Raw genomic sequence first — 13234 nt, forward strand, 5'->3', positions numbered from 1 at the left:
TGAGAAGCAAGTGATGAGTTATCAAATCCAATATAAAAACCTGGATGTAGCTGCTAATTGAACATTAACAGTAAAAAAATGAAGCCCCTTCAATGAATAGTGAGGCTAAAAATTCAAGAATCGTATGAATAGGTGCTGAAATGTTATTTTGACATGCCTAAAACACAAACCTTTTCCATTTGCTTTTGTAAAGTTTATTCGCAGAAGGTTTGTGAAAGGACAAAAGTATGTGTTGGACAGGGGAAGAGAGCATAGATTGTCCAGCTATTAATGGAATTGGAGAAACCAAGCTGTCAGCTTGAGGTTCAAGATATCCATGTGGATTCATGCCGGTCAGATGGGACAGGAGATATGGAATTGGTTCCAGAATCCAAGGTTGGTGAATTAGATGAGGCCAAAGGAAGGGGAACCAAATCATCAAGGCCAGTAAGGTGCAATGACGATTACTTTGCTCTTCAGCCTGATTGGAATTAGAAGACTCGCAGGGGAAGGCATAAAGAAAACCGAAGGGCCAATTGTGGAGAAAGGCATCCATCAGTGATTCCCTGTGAGGGGGGATTAGAGCAAAGTAGTTGCTGAACTTGTTTATAAGAGAGACAAAAAAATCGCAGCAAGGCTGGCCCCATTGATGGAATATTCTCTCCAACATTTTTGGATTGAGTATGCATCTTCTCAATTTGTATATCACAATGGACTTCCTCGTTATGTGCATTGCTATGAGAAAGCGGATGGATGTGGTGGTCACCCACTGCCACATTGAGAGCTTCTCGACACAAAGGATAGGACCTGGTTCCTCCTTGCTTGTTGATGTACCAATCTATTGACATGTTCCTTGTTTGAATCACAACTTTCCCTGAAGGGATAGCATCCTAGAAGGTCTGCAATGCTAAAAGCTGCGTCCTCATTTCTAAGACACTGATATGCAAGTTGGCCCCTATGGTGGACCAAGTGCACTTGACAGTGTTCCCCAGATAATGCCCCCCCCCCCGCCCTAACTGGGAAGTGTCCGTGGACACTGCGGCTGTGGGTTGAGGAGAGGGTGAAAGGATGGCCTTGCAGTATTTGTTCCGATTGAGCCCACCATTTGAGATCTCTCTTGAAAATGTTTATGATTGTAATCATAGCTGACACTGGTTGGTATAGTATTGACCATTGTGCTGCAAGCAGCCACTGTAAAATTCTCATGTGAAATCTAGCTAAGGGGACTAGAGTTATAGCTGCCGCCATGGATCACAGGACCTGTACAATCAGGCATGCAGATACCTTTTTGCTGTTGATTATCTTCATTACGTGTAATCTGATTTTTTTGTAGTCTCAGTGGTAGAAGAGAAGCTATTGCTGCCTTTGTGTTCAGGATAGCACCTATGAACTTCTAAGGTCTGAGTTCATTTGCAGTGAGATTGTTCATACTTTACGGTTATCCCTAGATAGGAACATGTCTGGAGAACCTGCTCTCTTGTCTGCAACAACTGATGACTGGTCCGAGCAGTATTGAGTCAGTTGTCCAAGTACAGAAACACCTGGAATCCCAGCAATCTCAAGTGAGCTGCTACTACTGCCATGCACTTGGTTGAACACCTGTAGGGGCTGTGATGAGACCAAAGGGAGGAACTCTGAATTGATAGTGACTGGCTCCCAGCTGGAAATGGGGAAACCTTATGGATCACCTGTCCACCTTTACATGGTTGTATGTATCCTGAAGTACTAGTGAGTATCCAGTCATCCTGTTCAAAAAATGGAAGAATGGACTGAACAGTGACCATCTGGAACTTTGTCACACTGACTTGTTCAAAACACTGAGATCCAAAATTGGTCTCCAATCCCCTGTCTTTTATGTCACTAAAAAGAATCTTGAGTAAGTTCCGGATTTTCTCTGGTCTGGTGGGACTTAATGGATGACTCGTTGCTAGCAGTTCTTGAATTTATGGCACTGCATGTTCCCTCTGACCAGGTGGATCAGCGGAAAAGGAAGATGATAAATTCACAGACAGAGGAAAAAAAAAGGACCATCCAACAGGGAAAAAGCGTGAGGAACGGAATACTTTAACAGTGATAAGTAGGACATCTATAATTAAGTTCTTACACAACTTTACGATGTTCTTCCTTAATCACTGCTGCAGTATTCTTTATACTAGGGAAAGTACTACAGCTATTGTAAAGAATGGAAAGAGGAAAAAGGAACTGAGGAACCCTCCAAGGATGGACCTATCACAACTTGCTCTGGATCTTCAAATCACATTCAACTTACGCTTCCAAAATGGATCCAGCATTAAGACCCTTAAAATACACCAGAAGAGGCAACCACCCTAGTAGAATGAGCAGTGACAGAAGTAGGAAGCTGTCTGCTGTGAAAACAACAAAAGGAAATGACTTTAGAGATCCAATAAGAAATAGTTTATAAACTGCCAAATCCATTTTTTTTTGTCCTGAAAAGAAACAAAATTGCTCAAATGTCCTAATATCTTTAATTTTAACTAAATATCTGAGTTGTCTATGCAAATCCAAAGAATGGAACTATGCAAATCCAAAGAATAGAAAATCCTCTCACTATTTTGAAGAGATGGAAAGGAAGAAAGAGGAAGACAGATGGTTTGAATCAAAGACACATCATTGACCACTTCAGGCAACAAAATGTAGGATTGGTTCTAAGAGATACACCGTCTCTGTGGAAAAGCAAAAAATTCCATAAGGACCGGAAGTTCAGAGACTCATTTGGCAGAAGTCAGAGCCAACAACAAGGGCATTTTCCAGGTACACAATTTCAAAGTGAAAGCTGCTGCAGAGTTAACTAAGAAAAAACTCGGGTCCAAAGGAGGAGGAGGAGGAATGGGTTTTCATGGAGGCTTCATATGAAGGACACCTTTGAGAAACTGTTTGACCTCAAAACTAAAAGAAACTGGTGGATCCAGAGGAACGTAAGCAGAAATGGTTGATAAATAAGCTTTAACTGACAGAAGAGTATGCCAGACCGGAACTGAGCAACTCACACAAACAACATTAGGAATACCCACCAAAAAGGGTCCTGTTCATTGTTGTAATACTAAGAAAATCCTTTCCACTTAGCAACATAATATTTTCTAGTGGTGAGTTTTCTGGTCTCCTGCAAAACCCAAAGTCAGTCATCAAAAAGTTGGTGCCAAAAACAAATCAAATCCTTATCACCCATAGTGTGAACTGAAGGGTGAGAACATGAGGGTGAATCAGAGAGCCCTAGCCCTGTGTGAGTAGATCCATCCTGTGGGATAACCTATAATTATTATCTCTGGCCAGGTGAAAAAAAAAGAAGGAAAAGCCAATGTTGCCTGGGCCAAAGGGAATCTCAAACAAAATTGTAGGCCTGTCCCACATGAGCTTATGTAGGACCTTTGGCAACAGTAGGGGAAATGCATACATGAACATCTCTCTCTCTCAGAAAGAAATAATGCATTTAGTTTCCAAGCCAGAGGACTGAGCACTCTAACAGAACTTGGGGACTTGTCTGTTCTAAGTGAAGGCGAAAAGATCTACTTGAATACTCTATCAATATACAATGTCCAGAAAAACTTCACTGTATAACATCCACTTGTGAGAATCTGCCCCAGATCTGCTCAGATTGTCTGCCACTACACTGTATTTTGAAGGAATATAGACTGCCTGAAGAATCAGTTGATGGATGGCAAAGTCTCATGATATGACAGCTACTCTGCAAAGGTGACAAGACTTTGTTCCCCCTTAAGTACCACACAATAGTGGTTTTGCTGCCTGTAAACACCCTTGAGTGGACATGTATTCCAAAGGTAATGAAGAGCCTAAAGATTCAGGCTCAGAGCTTTCATTTCCTTAATAACGATGTGCTCTTTTGCCTCCTGTGATTACCAGACAGCCTGGACCCTGATGTTATTGAACAAGTTCCCCCAGCCTATGTCTGAAGCATCTGTAAACAGCTCCTGAGTGGGGGAAGATACCTGAAAGAGAAAACCTGGATTTAGAAATAGCTGGTGATCCACCACAGACAGAAATTCCTTCCTTAGGCAAGAAAGAGAGGAATGGAGAAGTCCAGGGGATGACAATGCTGCAACCAAACAGCCTTCAGATACCACTGCAATGTCTTCGTATGGAGCTTGGCAAAGAGAACTATGGGAAAAGTAGATGCCATGAACCCCAAGACTCTTAGAAACTCTTGCTGAAGTCTCTTGCAAAGAAGGGGGGACCAAAAGAAAGTTGTCAAAGAAATGCTCATGGAAGAGGAAGAAAACCCATCATAGTAAGGGTCTGAATCCTCCACTCACACCCAAAAAAATGACTGAGAAAGCGTTAGAATGGATTTCTTTACATTTAGACTGAGGCCTACACTGTGAAGCAGCAGCACTGTGAACTCTAGGTCCTGCAAAAGAGCCTGCTAAGAGGGATCTTGAATAAAATATTGTCCAGGTAGGGAAAAATCTGAATGCCATGGTATCTACAAAAGGCTATGACAGGGGCTAGGAATTTGGTTAAGGCTCTCGGTGCTGTAGAAAGACCAAATGGCAAAGCAAAAAAATTAATAATGTAAGGAAGAAAGGCAGAACCATAAAAACTTCTTGAAAAGTGGATGAATAGGAATATGAAGACAGGCATCCAGGGAAACAATAAAGGCTTTGGAAAGAATCACAGGAAAAAAAAGAGACTGAAGAGTCAACATTTTGAAAGAGGGAACATTCAGAAAGGTGTTGAGAGAGATGATGTTTAAAATGGGTCTCCAAGAGCATCCTACAGTAGAAAACCCTTGCCCCTCTGGCAAGGAGGTAATGGAGGAATAGTGCCTTGAGCCAACTAACCCTGAAGCAGAGGAGGAAAATAAGGCAACTGGCAAGCAGGAGGTTGAGGAATGCCTGAAAAAGGTGGAAAGGACTTCCACACCAAGTAGTAGCCATTGTGGATTATAGACAGAACCCATGTGCCCTTTGTGATCTTTTGACAAATGGGAAAGGACGGAGGTGACCTTTCAGAAAATTATCTGGTGGAGCAGAAGAGGACGACGGTCATCTGGAAGCTGGCTTGTCCTGACAGGAAAATTGCTGTCCCCTGGATTCATGACTTTTTTTTTTTACCCTTTAAAGGTGACTTAGGATGTTTACACACACAGATACCTGCTTTAAAGGAGTAGTTCCTTTGATATTTACAAACAGGTGAAAGAAATTTTCCGAAAGGCAGGGTCCCTTGAAAAAGGGAGTTTAAATTGCTGATTTTCTAGATAAATAGAAAGGGAAGAAAGACTGATGCACAGGACCTTAGAAATGAAAGCCTGGCAAATAGATCACTGCTCTTGGTCATGCTCTGCACCTAAACAAAAAAAAGGCACTTGTGTCGATCATTATGGGGAATCTACCTCCCACATTCACATTTCCCCTTTCTGGCTAACAAGTCCTTACAATAAAACAAGCTAAAAAAATGGAACCGTCCACAATACGGTACTTATCAGTCCTAGGCTCGGTTAATGGTACAAAATGTATGACCTTCAGATCAAATTCAAAACACTGCATTCAGACCAGTGGGGCAAAGTACTTCTGGGAGTTTTGTGCTCTTAGGTCATTTGCGCATCTTTAAAGCTCAGGTACAGGACATACATGTGATGTACAGCAAACAGAAGGGCCTATGCTTTGTACGGCTATCCTTGGCAGGAATAATGCAACAGTGATTAAAGGAAAGACATACACAACGAGATTCTTTATAAGGGAAACTTGAGGATAGTGGACAAAACTAGGCTGAACCAGATATTTAATAGCATACAAATACCAAGGCTAGAGGAAGCAGCCAAGGCCTCACTGCAGAACAAAACAGGGTAGGAAATTAAAGAAGCAATTAATTTACATGTGGCAGCAAAATCTCCTAGTAATGATGCATTATCAGTAGATATACAGAAGATGGGAGGGTGAAAATCAGATGTGTGGAGAAAGCTATTTATTGAGTTTTAAATAAAAGAGAAATACCAAGCTCCTTGAGAGAAGCAGTTCTAGCTGTTATGAATAAAGAAAGGGGGGATTAGGCAGACCCAGTTTTAAATAAGCCAATTTCTGTTTCAAACCACAATTAAAATTTATGGCATTTACGGCAGCAGAGTATAAACAATACTTTCAAATCTCAAACTTGGAACGGTGCGGGTTTGTCCCAGGGAGGCAAACATAATAAAACTTTAATCTTGCAAAAGCAAGCAATGGAGAATAAGGCCATCTTGATGCTGGTGGGATTACAAGTTGTGACAGCATTTGAGAGCGTCAGCTAGAGATATCTACATTGGTTACTTGTACACTTGGGGTTTCCTGAAGACTGGGTGAGTGTAATAATAAAAATATATGAAGAATCCATGACACAGATTAAAATATTTGGGAAATTATCTACAGCTTTTGCACTGACTAGAAGGCATACAACGAAAGTGTCCACTGTCACCATTATTTGTGCTGTACATTGAACCTCTAGCAGTAAAGATTAGACAAATGAACATTTAGTGATACAGTTGGCAAGGACAACAAAATAAAAAATAATGTTATTTGCAGAGGATGATGTTTGCATTACAGATACGAATTATGACATCTCAAAACGTCTTAAGAACTGGGCAAATATGGGATTTAGCAGGATTAAAAAAAATAGTCATTGTAATGAGTTATGCACCATTATGCGGGCTTGTGCAGAAGTATCCTTACCTCAGGGGTCATTACAAAATGTATTTAGAGATATGGTTGGAGGGAAACAGACAGGCATCTACGGATATGTGGGAAGAAACATCTCCGGAAGATGATGCAGAAAATTAATGGGTGGAAACTGCTCTGTATGGACTTGGATGATAAGATTCAGGCAACAAAATGTTCTTGCCTCCTCTGTCATTATATACAGACCAAACATGCTTTGACCAACCTGATAAAAAGATGTGGAATAAAGTCACTGTTTTGATTAAAATGCTGTTGGGGAAGGAAAGAAACCAAGAATAAAACTGAGAAACTGCTATCAGTGGAACAGTGAGGCTTAGAACTTCCAAATCTAGAATATTTTAGGGCTGCTGCATGCCATCTTGACTTTTAAGAATCTAGAAAGAAGCAGATGTTAGACAGGCAAGTGGAGATGGGGTAGATTCTTTAAGAGTTGGATTTTGGAAGCAAGCTGAGAAGAAGGATTCTGCTCAATATACTTATGCCATAAACAAATGGTATTCTCAACATAATAAAGTAGCAAAATTAGTTAAAGTCAGTTCATCCAACAGGGATAGGAAAGGACAGGGGAACTAAAAAAAAAAAAAAAAAAAAATGCCACTCCAAGGAGTAGTCGAAATGATGGAAGAAAATAGTACAAGAGTCGGGAGGGGGGATCAAAAATGGGAGGAAGTAAGAAAGAAATTTAATCTAACACAAAGGGAGAGGTACCATTACTTGAGTTTGACAATGGAATGGAAATACAGCCTAGGCTGGATATAGTAGTTAGTAAAAAACTAGTAAGCAGAGTGTACAAAATATTTTTTGAAAAATTTAACAATCAGGCTAAAACAGAAAAGGAGAAATGAAGTAGGCAACTGATAAAAATGGCAATGTATGATTGTGGAGATATCTGTATAGCATTAAATTTGACAAAATTTCAAGAAAAGTCCGGATTTTTGCACAGAATATCTAAAACGCATCCTAGGGATGATGCATACTGTTGGAGATGTGAGGCACCGGCTAAGGTTACATGGGATCATACATTTGGGCAATGCATTACTTTAGAAGAATGGAAAGCAATAATTCCGGAACTAATAGGCGATATCAGCAACAAAAATACTGGGTTGACAAAACACTTAATTTTACTGAATTGGGACCAGTCACAAAAACTGAAGGGACATGAGTTAATTATTACATTAGTGACAGGGAGCAAAAAAGTGTTAAAGAAATGGAAAACAAAAAAATTACTACAGATAAAATAAAGAATACGATGCAAGAAATCAAATTAAATGAACAAAGAGCCAGAAGGGGAGGAAACCAGTAACAGACTAAAGGCCGAATGGCAAGGTGGAAAGAATCCTTAGAAAGCCAGAGATAACTCAAGGGTCAAAGGACAGTGAACTAGGCGATTAAGTTTAAAGCCCCTGTCTAGTTAGGAGATGACTAGGTTGGGTGTCAATAAAAAAATGATATATGAATGAACGCTTAAGTATACGGAATCTTTTTTTTTTTTTAGTCTGTTGAAAAAAATTGACCACTAGAGTCAGATGGATTGTTTGCAAATTTATTTATTTATTTATTTATTTAACATTTGTTGACCGGGAATGTCCGACTAGGTTCCACAGAGCCTGTTTTCAGCGGAGGCCCGGGGAGAAATGCTCCAGATGCATGTCTTTGAATGTGGGAGGAAACCGGAGTACCCGGGGGAAACCCACGCGAACACAGGGAGAACATGCAAACTCCACACAGAAGGCACCCCAGCCGAGAATCGAACCGTAGAACCTCTTGCTGTGAGGCGACAATGTTAACCACTGCACCACTGTGCCGCCGTTTGTTTTCATTTTGATTTATGATTTCTTTCATGAAATTTCACTAATTTAGTGCAAATTTTAATAAAGGTACAGTCAAAAAAAAAAAAAAAAGATTTTAAAGAAATATCTAGCCACAAATGGAAGCGAGTGCAGAATCCTAAAGACCAAAATAACATGGCCTAGAATTACCAAGTCAGAAATCTAGCAGCAGAATTCTGACTCAACCCATAAGTTTAAGACAGAGGGTGTTAAAATACTTCAAACAAAAAATAACCAGTGTGTGAAACACTGCTGCAATATCTGAAGATGAAATAAAGTACTTCATTTCTGTTATGTTATTCGAATAAAAGTAGGATGTCTTGACAACAACTGATACCTGGTACTATAGCATCAGTCTATCACCAAAAAGCCCACCTAGATCATGAATACAAGGCACAAATTCCAACTTGTTACCCCCAGAAGTTGAGAAAGAAAAATAAACAAAACAAATAAAGAAATAATGTAATAAAATGTGGCAAGAAAAAGCAATGGCAGCATCTTCCCCAGGTTGAACATAAAACTAGTAAAGCCTCAATCAATGTGAAATCAGTCCTAGGCTATTCTCAATGGTAGTAACATCAGGCGCATAAACCTCAGAAAGTCACAATTGAATATCATTAGCATACTATTGAAAGGAACAAACCAAGAAAAAGTATCAAATCGAACTAAACCAAATAAATCCAAAAACCAAATCGAAGGCACGAAACACCAGCAAGGTTCCACAGTTTAATCACTGAACAAAAGAATCAATCAGTATTCCATCCACAGAAATTAACGCTCTTAACTAAAAAATTGCGTTTTCGTCGTTCCTCACTTTGACTTCATCAGATACCTGATGAAGTCAAAGTGAGGAACGACGAAAACGCAATTTTTTAGTTAAGAGCGTTAATTTCTGTGGATGGAATACTGATTGATTCTTTTGTTCAGTGATTAAACTGTGGAACCTTGCTGGTGTTTCGTGCCTTCGATTTGGTTTTTGGAACTATTGAAAGGAAGCATTGTTTCCCCATAACAGTTCCCTTCAGAGACAGCATACAATAAGCAAATGGGGAGTCAGAATAGAATCTGGAGGTACCCCACAAGCCAGTGGGGCTAAACTGGATGAAATAACCCCAGATACTACTCACTGGAAGCAACTTAGGAGGAAGGAAGCAAACCACATCAGTAGAGTGACTGAAAAACAGCAGTGTTATTAAGGATCCTCCCACAGTCCACAGTATCAAAAGACACCGACAGCTCAAGCAGAACCATGACCAATGATAACCAGAACTCTCTCAACATTAAGTGATCACTATCCAGTCTATTCACTGTTAACTATGTGCTGTATATGAACAATGTAATGGCTACCATGAAAACATTGGTATCATATGAATAAAAATGAATGACTATATTAATAGGTGCCAAAATAGTGAAAAAATCCAGTAATGGAGAAAGTACACAGAAACTAAAAATGGCCCCTGTGCAAGTTTTTCTTTTTAATATTTACTTCTACTACTATTATTACTTGTCTGTTCTTACAGACTTTTGTTTACCAACCATGCAATGCAGCTATTTTACCAGTCCTTACAAATTCAGATACACAGAAGTTGTCTGCTACCACAAAAAACTCTCACTTTCTTTATCTGCAGTACTTTGTATTCCAACTGCTACATAATCTGATCACTAAAATGAATTGGTAGTCCACATCATATTACTCAAGAGATGACATACCAGCTTTTATATAAAGCACTGCAGAAGCTGTGGTTAAGCTGCTGACAAAAATGCCCATGCTACATAATGCAGGGCAAGAATCTTAACAATTCTATGGAAAAGAGCTTTCAGAAAAGACAACAGAATCAGAATTATAAAACTACTTGTACTTAAAATACACATTTATTAGAGAAAATATATTCTAATTTTACAAAACAGGATGTCTAGGTAGACCATTTTTAATATTAGTTATTACTATTAACAGAATTATTATATAGTTTTTTATTCATTTATAATGCTTTTTACTGAAATTGGCTTTGTGGCTATGTCTCTCTATGGTTCTGTCACATCCCACAACCACTCAGCTCTCACCTAAATTGACTGGGAACCAATCATTATGCAGTTCACAGCACTTCAGCACATTGGACAGCTCACAGTGGTTAACAGACAAGACCATGAACATTTTAGTTTTTAAGTAACACAACAGTAATTCTGCATAGATCATTACAAAATTACTGTTACATTTTACATAAAAACTAAAAAAGTAAAAAATAAAAGTATAAAAAAAAGATTTTAAAGAATGCTTTTATTGAGTAGCTCTAAAAAGTGAAAAATAAGGAAGAGTGAACACTTTGCAAAAAAAAACACAGACAAGCTGATTTCTGAAAAGCATTCAAAGCTGGTTTTGTAGATTCATGTTACTTCTCCTGCTACCTCAGTAAAAGAATCAGCAAACTAACCATGAATGCTTTTCTGAAATCAGCTTGTCTGCATTTCTTTTGCAAAGTTTTCAATCTTCTTACTTACTTTTCACTTTTTAAAGTAACACAATAAAAAACCTTCTTTATTTAAAAAATCTTTTTTATATTTTTATTTTCAACTATTTAAAGTGTCACTTGTTCCAACAATTATACTACATGTGGATAATGAGTACTTAACAGTTAATGTGAAGTCAAATGTCTAAAGTTTGCACACATCACGGCTTGTAGAAGTTGTCAGAATGTGTGCAGGTCAAATCTGTACTTATCTGGGGGAGCAAGAATATTGGAAAATATTTAATTTTCTTTAACTGCTGCGGTCGCCTCACAGTAAGATGCTGTCTGGTTCGACTCTCAGCTAGAGCATCTTCTGCGTGGAGATGTGCGTGAATGGGCGTACCGTCGTTGATGGTTGTGTCAGGGCTGGTAACTCGACACGTAAAAATCACTACCAATCATTAGCGGACCGGAGTTCAGCTGTGGCGACCCCTACCCGGGAAAAGCCGAAAGACACAAAATTTAATTTTCTTTAACGTGTAAGCTAACATCCTCTCAAAAAACTTCACATTGAAAAATACCTTTTTTTATGAGAAAACTGAAATGTATTAGCACTTTAATGTTTTATATTAGCAAGCAAATTACAGCAACGTAAGAGGAAAATTTTTAAACAGAAAACCTGGCTTACTTCAGATGTACTTCGGTACACTGTCGCTGGGGAGCAAAGCAGGCAATTGCCCACACTTTAATTTCTATTCCAGTGTGAAACTGTTTGTTCCTCATGTCCCAGACACCTTGAACAGGGGTAGCTATTGCTTTGTTCTGTGTGACAAACGAAAAACAGTGATTAGAAAAGAATAATGCATTACACCATGTCAGTATCAAAAAAAATAATAATAATAAAAAAAAAAGACAACTATTATATGTGATTTTTAGCAATCTAATAACCACCACATCAACAACTGTGAACATTTTCCTGGGCATTTTCACCATTTACGACTTGAGTGCAGGCTGACACATTCTCATCAATTCCAGATGGTAGGCTGCTGAATGTACAATTAAAATGTGAATTGGATACTGAGAAATAACAAAAGAAAAGCACAAGAAAATGGAGTAAGGAAACTGAAGCACGCTAGCACCCTGATTAGGAGTAGAAGTGAAGGAAGATATAACAGCCCCTTGTGGGAACACAGAGAAGAGAGACCAAGATTAAGTAGTAAGAAGCCAGACTATGAGCAAAGAATGAAGGCAAACACTCCCCCCAGTTTTATGTTCACGATTCACTGGAATGATGTGAAAATGAAGTTACATACTTACCATAATGCTACAGCCTTATCATCCAATTCTGTCCAATATGGCTATTGGGTATGCAGCCGCTTGTTGAATCCAATTCACTTACATCAAAAGTCAAAGTCTCAAGTTCCTTTAAAATCATTTCCTCTTATAACATCCATGGTCATTCTCTCCTTAGATTGAGTTTGCTGACCATTAATGCAAGATATTGGTTACCAAGAGAGATGGCAAAAAAAAATTCTGATAGTCTGTCAGGTCCTCTCTACAATGAAAATTCAAAAAGATGGAGGAAGGGATGTCTATCAGATGGACTATGATGGAAAGGACACAGGGTTGTAGTAAGTACAAAACTTCTGTATCCTTATCCTCTCCATTCAATCTGACTGTTATCACACAGCTACACAAAGGGTTATTTTAGTAACTTTTTGTCCCAGTCTGCTGGGAGCGAGGAAACAAAAAATATGCTCATGTTTTTTTCTTTCTAAAGAATTTTATCCTGTAGACATGGAACCTGAGGATTCTTTAGACATAAAGATATGAAGAATATACTTCCCTTTATTGGAAAAGATTAAAAAGAAAACTGGCAGATGTACTGATTGATTCAAGTTACCTTCTGTGGCGACCTTGGAACAAAAAGGGTTAGGTCTAAGCGAAACTATTCCTTGAGAAAAATCAAATCTAGAAGACAAGGCTAGCAATGCAAACCATCTTTGCAGATGTTAACGCCACCAAAAAAAAAGTATGTCTCAAGGGGAAAAAAATAGCTGGGTAAAGGAAGATGTCTCATAGGGGACTCCAGTTAATGCCTCCAATATAATGATGAGGAGATATTTTTTAGGGGGATAAGACAGGAAGGTTCCCTTAAGAAGTGCCTTACACATTGTGAGAATCAATGGAATGGGTGTCAACAAAGCAATGGCAATCAGATATGGAAACCAACTGGAACTTTTATGGTGGAATAACTGGAACCTTAGTCAAACAACCTTGAACTTTCAAAATGTGC

At 38.8% G+C, this 13234-nt stretch overlaps 1 protein-coding gene across 2 annotated transcripts in view; it reads right to left on the bottom strand.

Annotated features, from left to right (window-relative positions):
• The window catches only part of AGO2 (argonaute RISC catalytic component 2), a 2267075-nt gene that overhangs the window by 1164280 nt on the left and 1089561 nt on the right, over window positions 1-13234 (bottom strand). For both annotated transcript variants that reach the window (XM_044067244.1, XM_044067245.1), the window contains exon 11: window positions 11627-11760. In XM_044067244.1, the coding sequence (XP_043923179.1) occupies window positions 11627-11760 (134 nt within the window). The remainder of the gene's footprint in view (window positions 1-11626; window positions 11761-13234) is intronic.

This window comes from Protopterus annectens, chromosome 3.part1, assembly GCF_019279795.1.
Source record: "Protopterus annectens isolate FY-2018-M chromosome 3.part1, PAN1.0, whole genome shotgun sequence".
Taxonomy (NCBI): Eukaryota; Metazoa; Chordata; order Ceratodontiformes; family Protopteridae; genus Protopterus; species Protopterus annectens.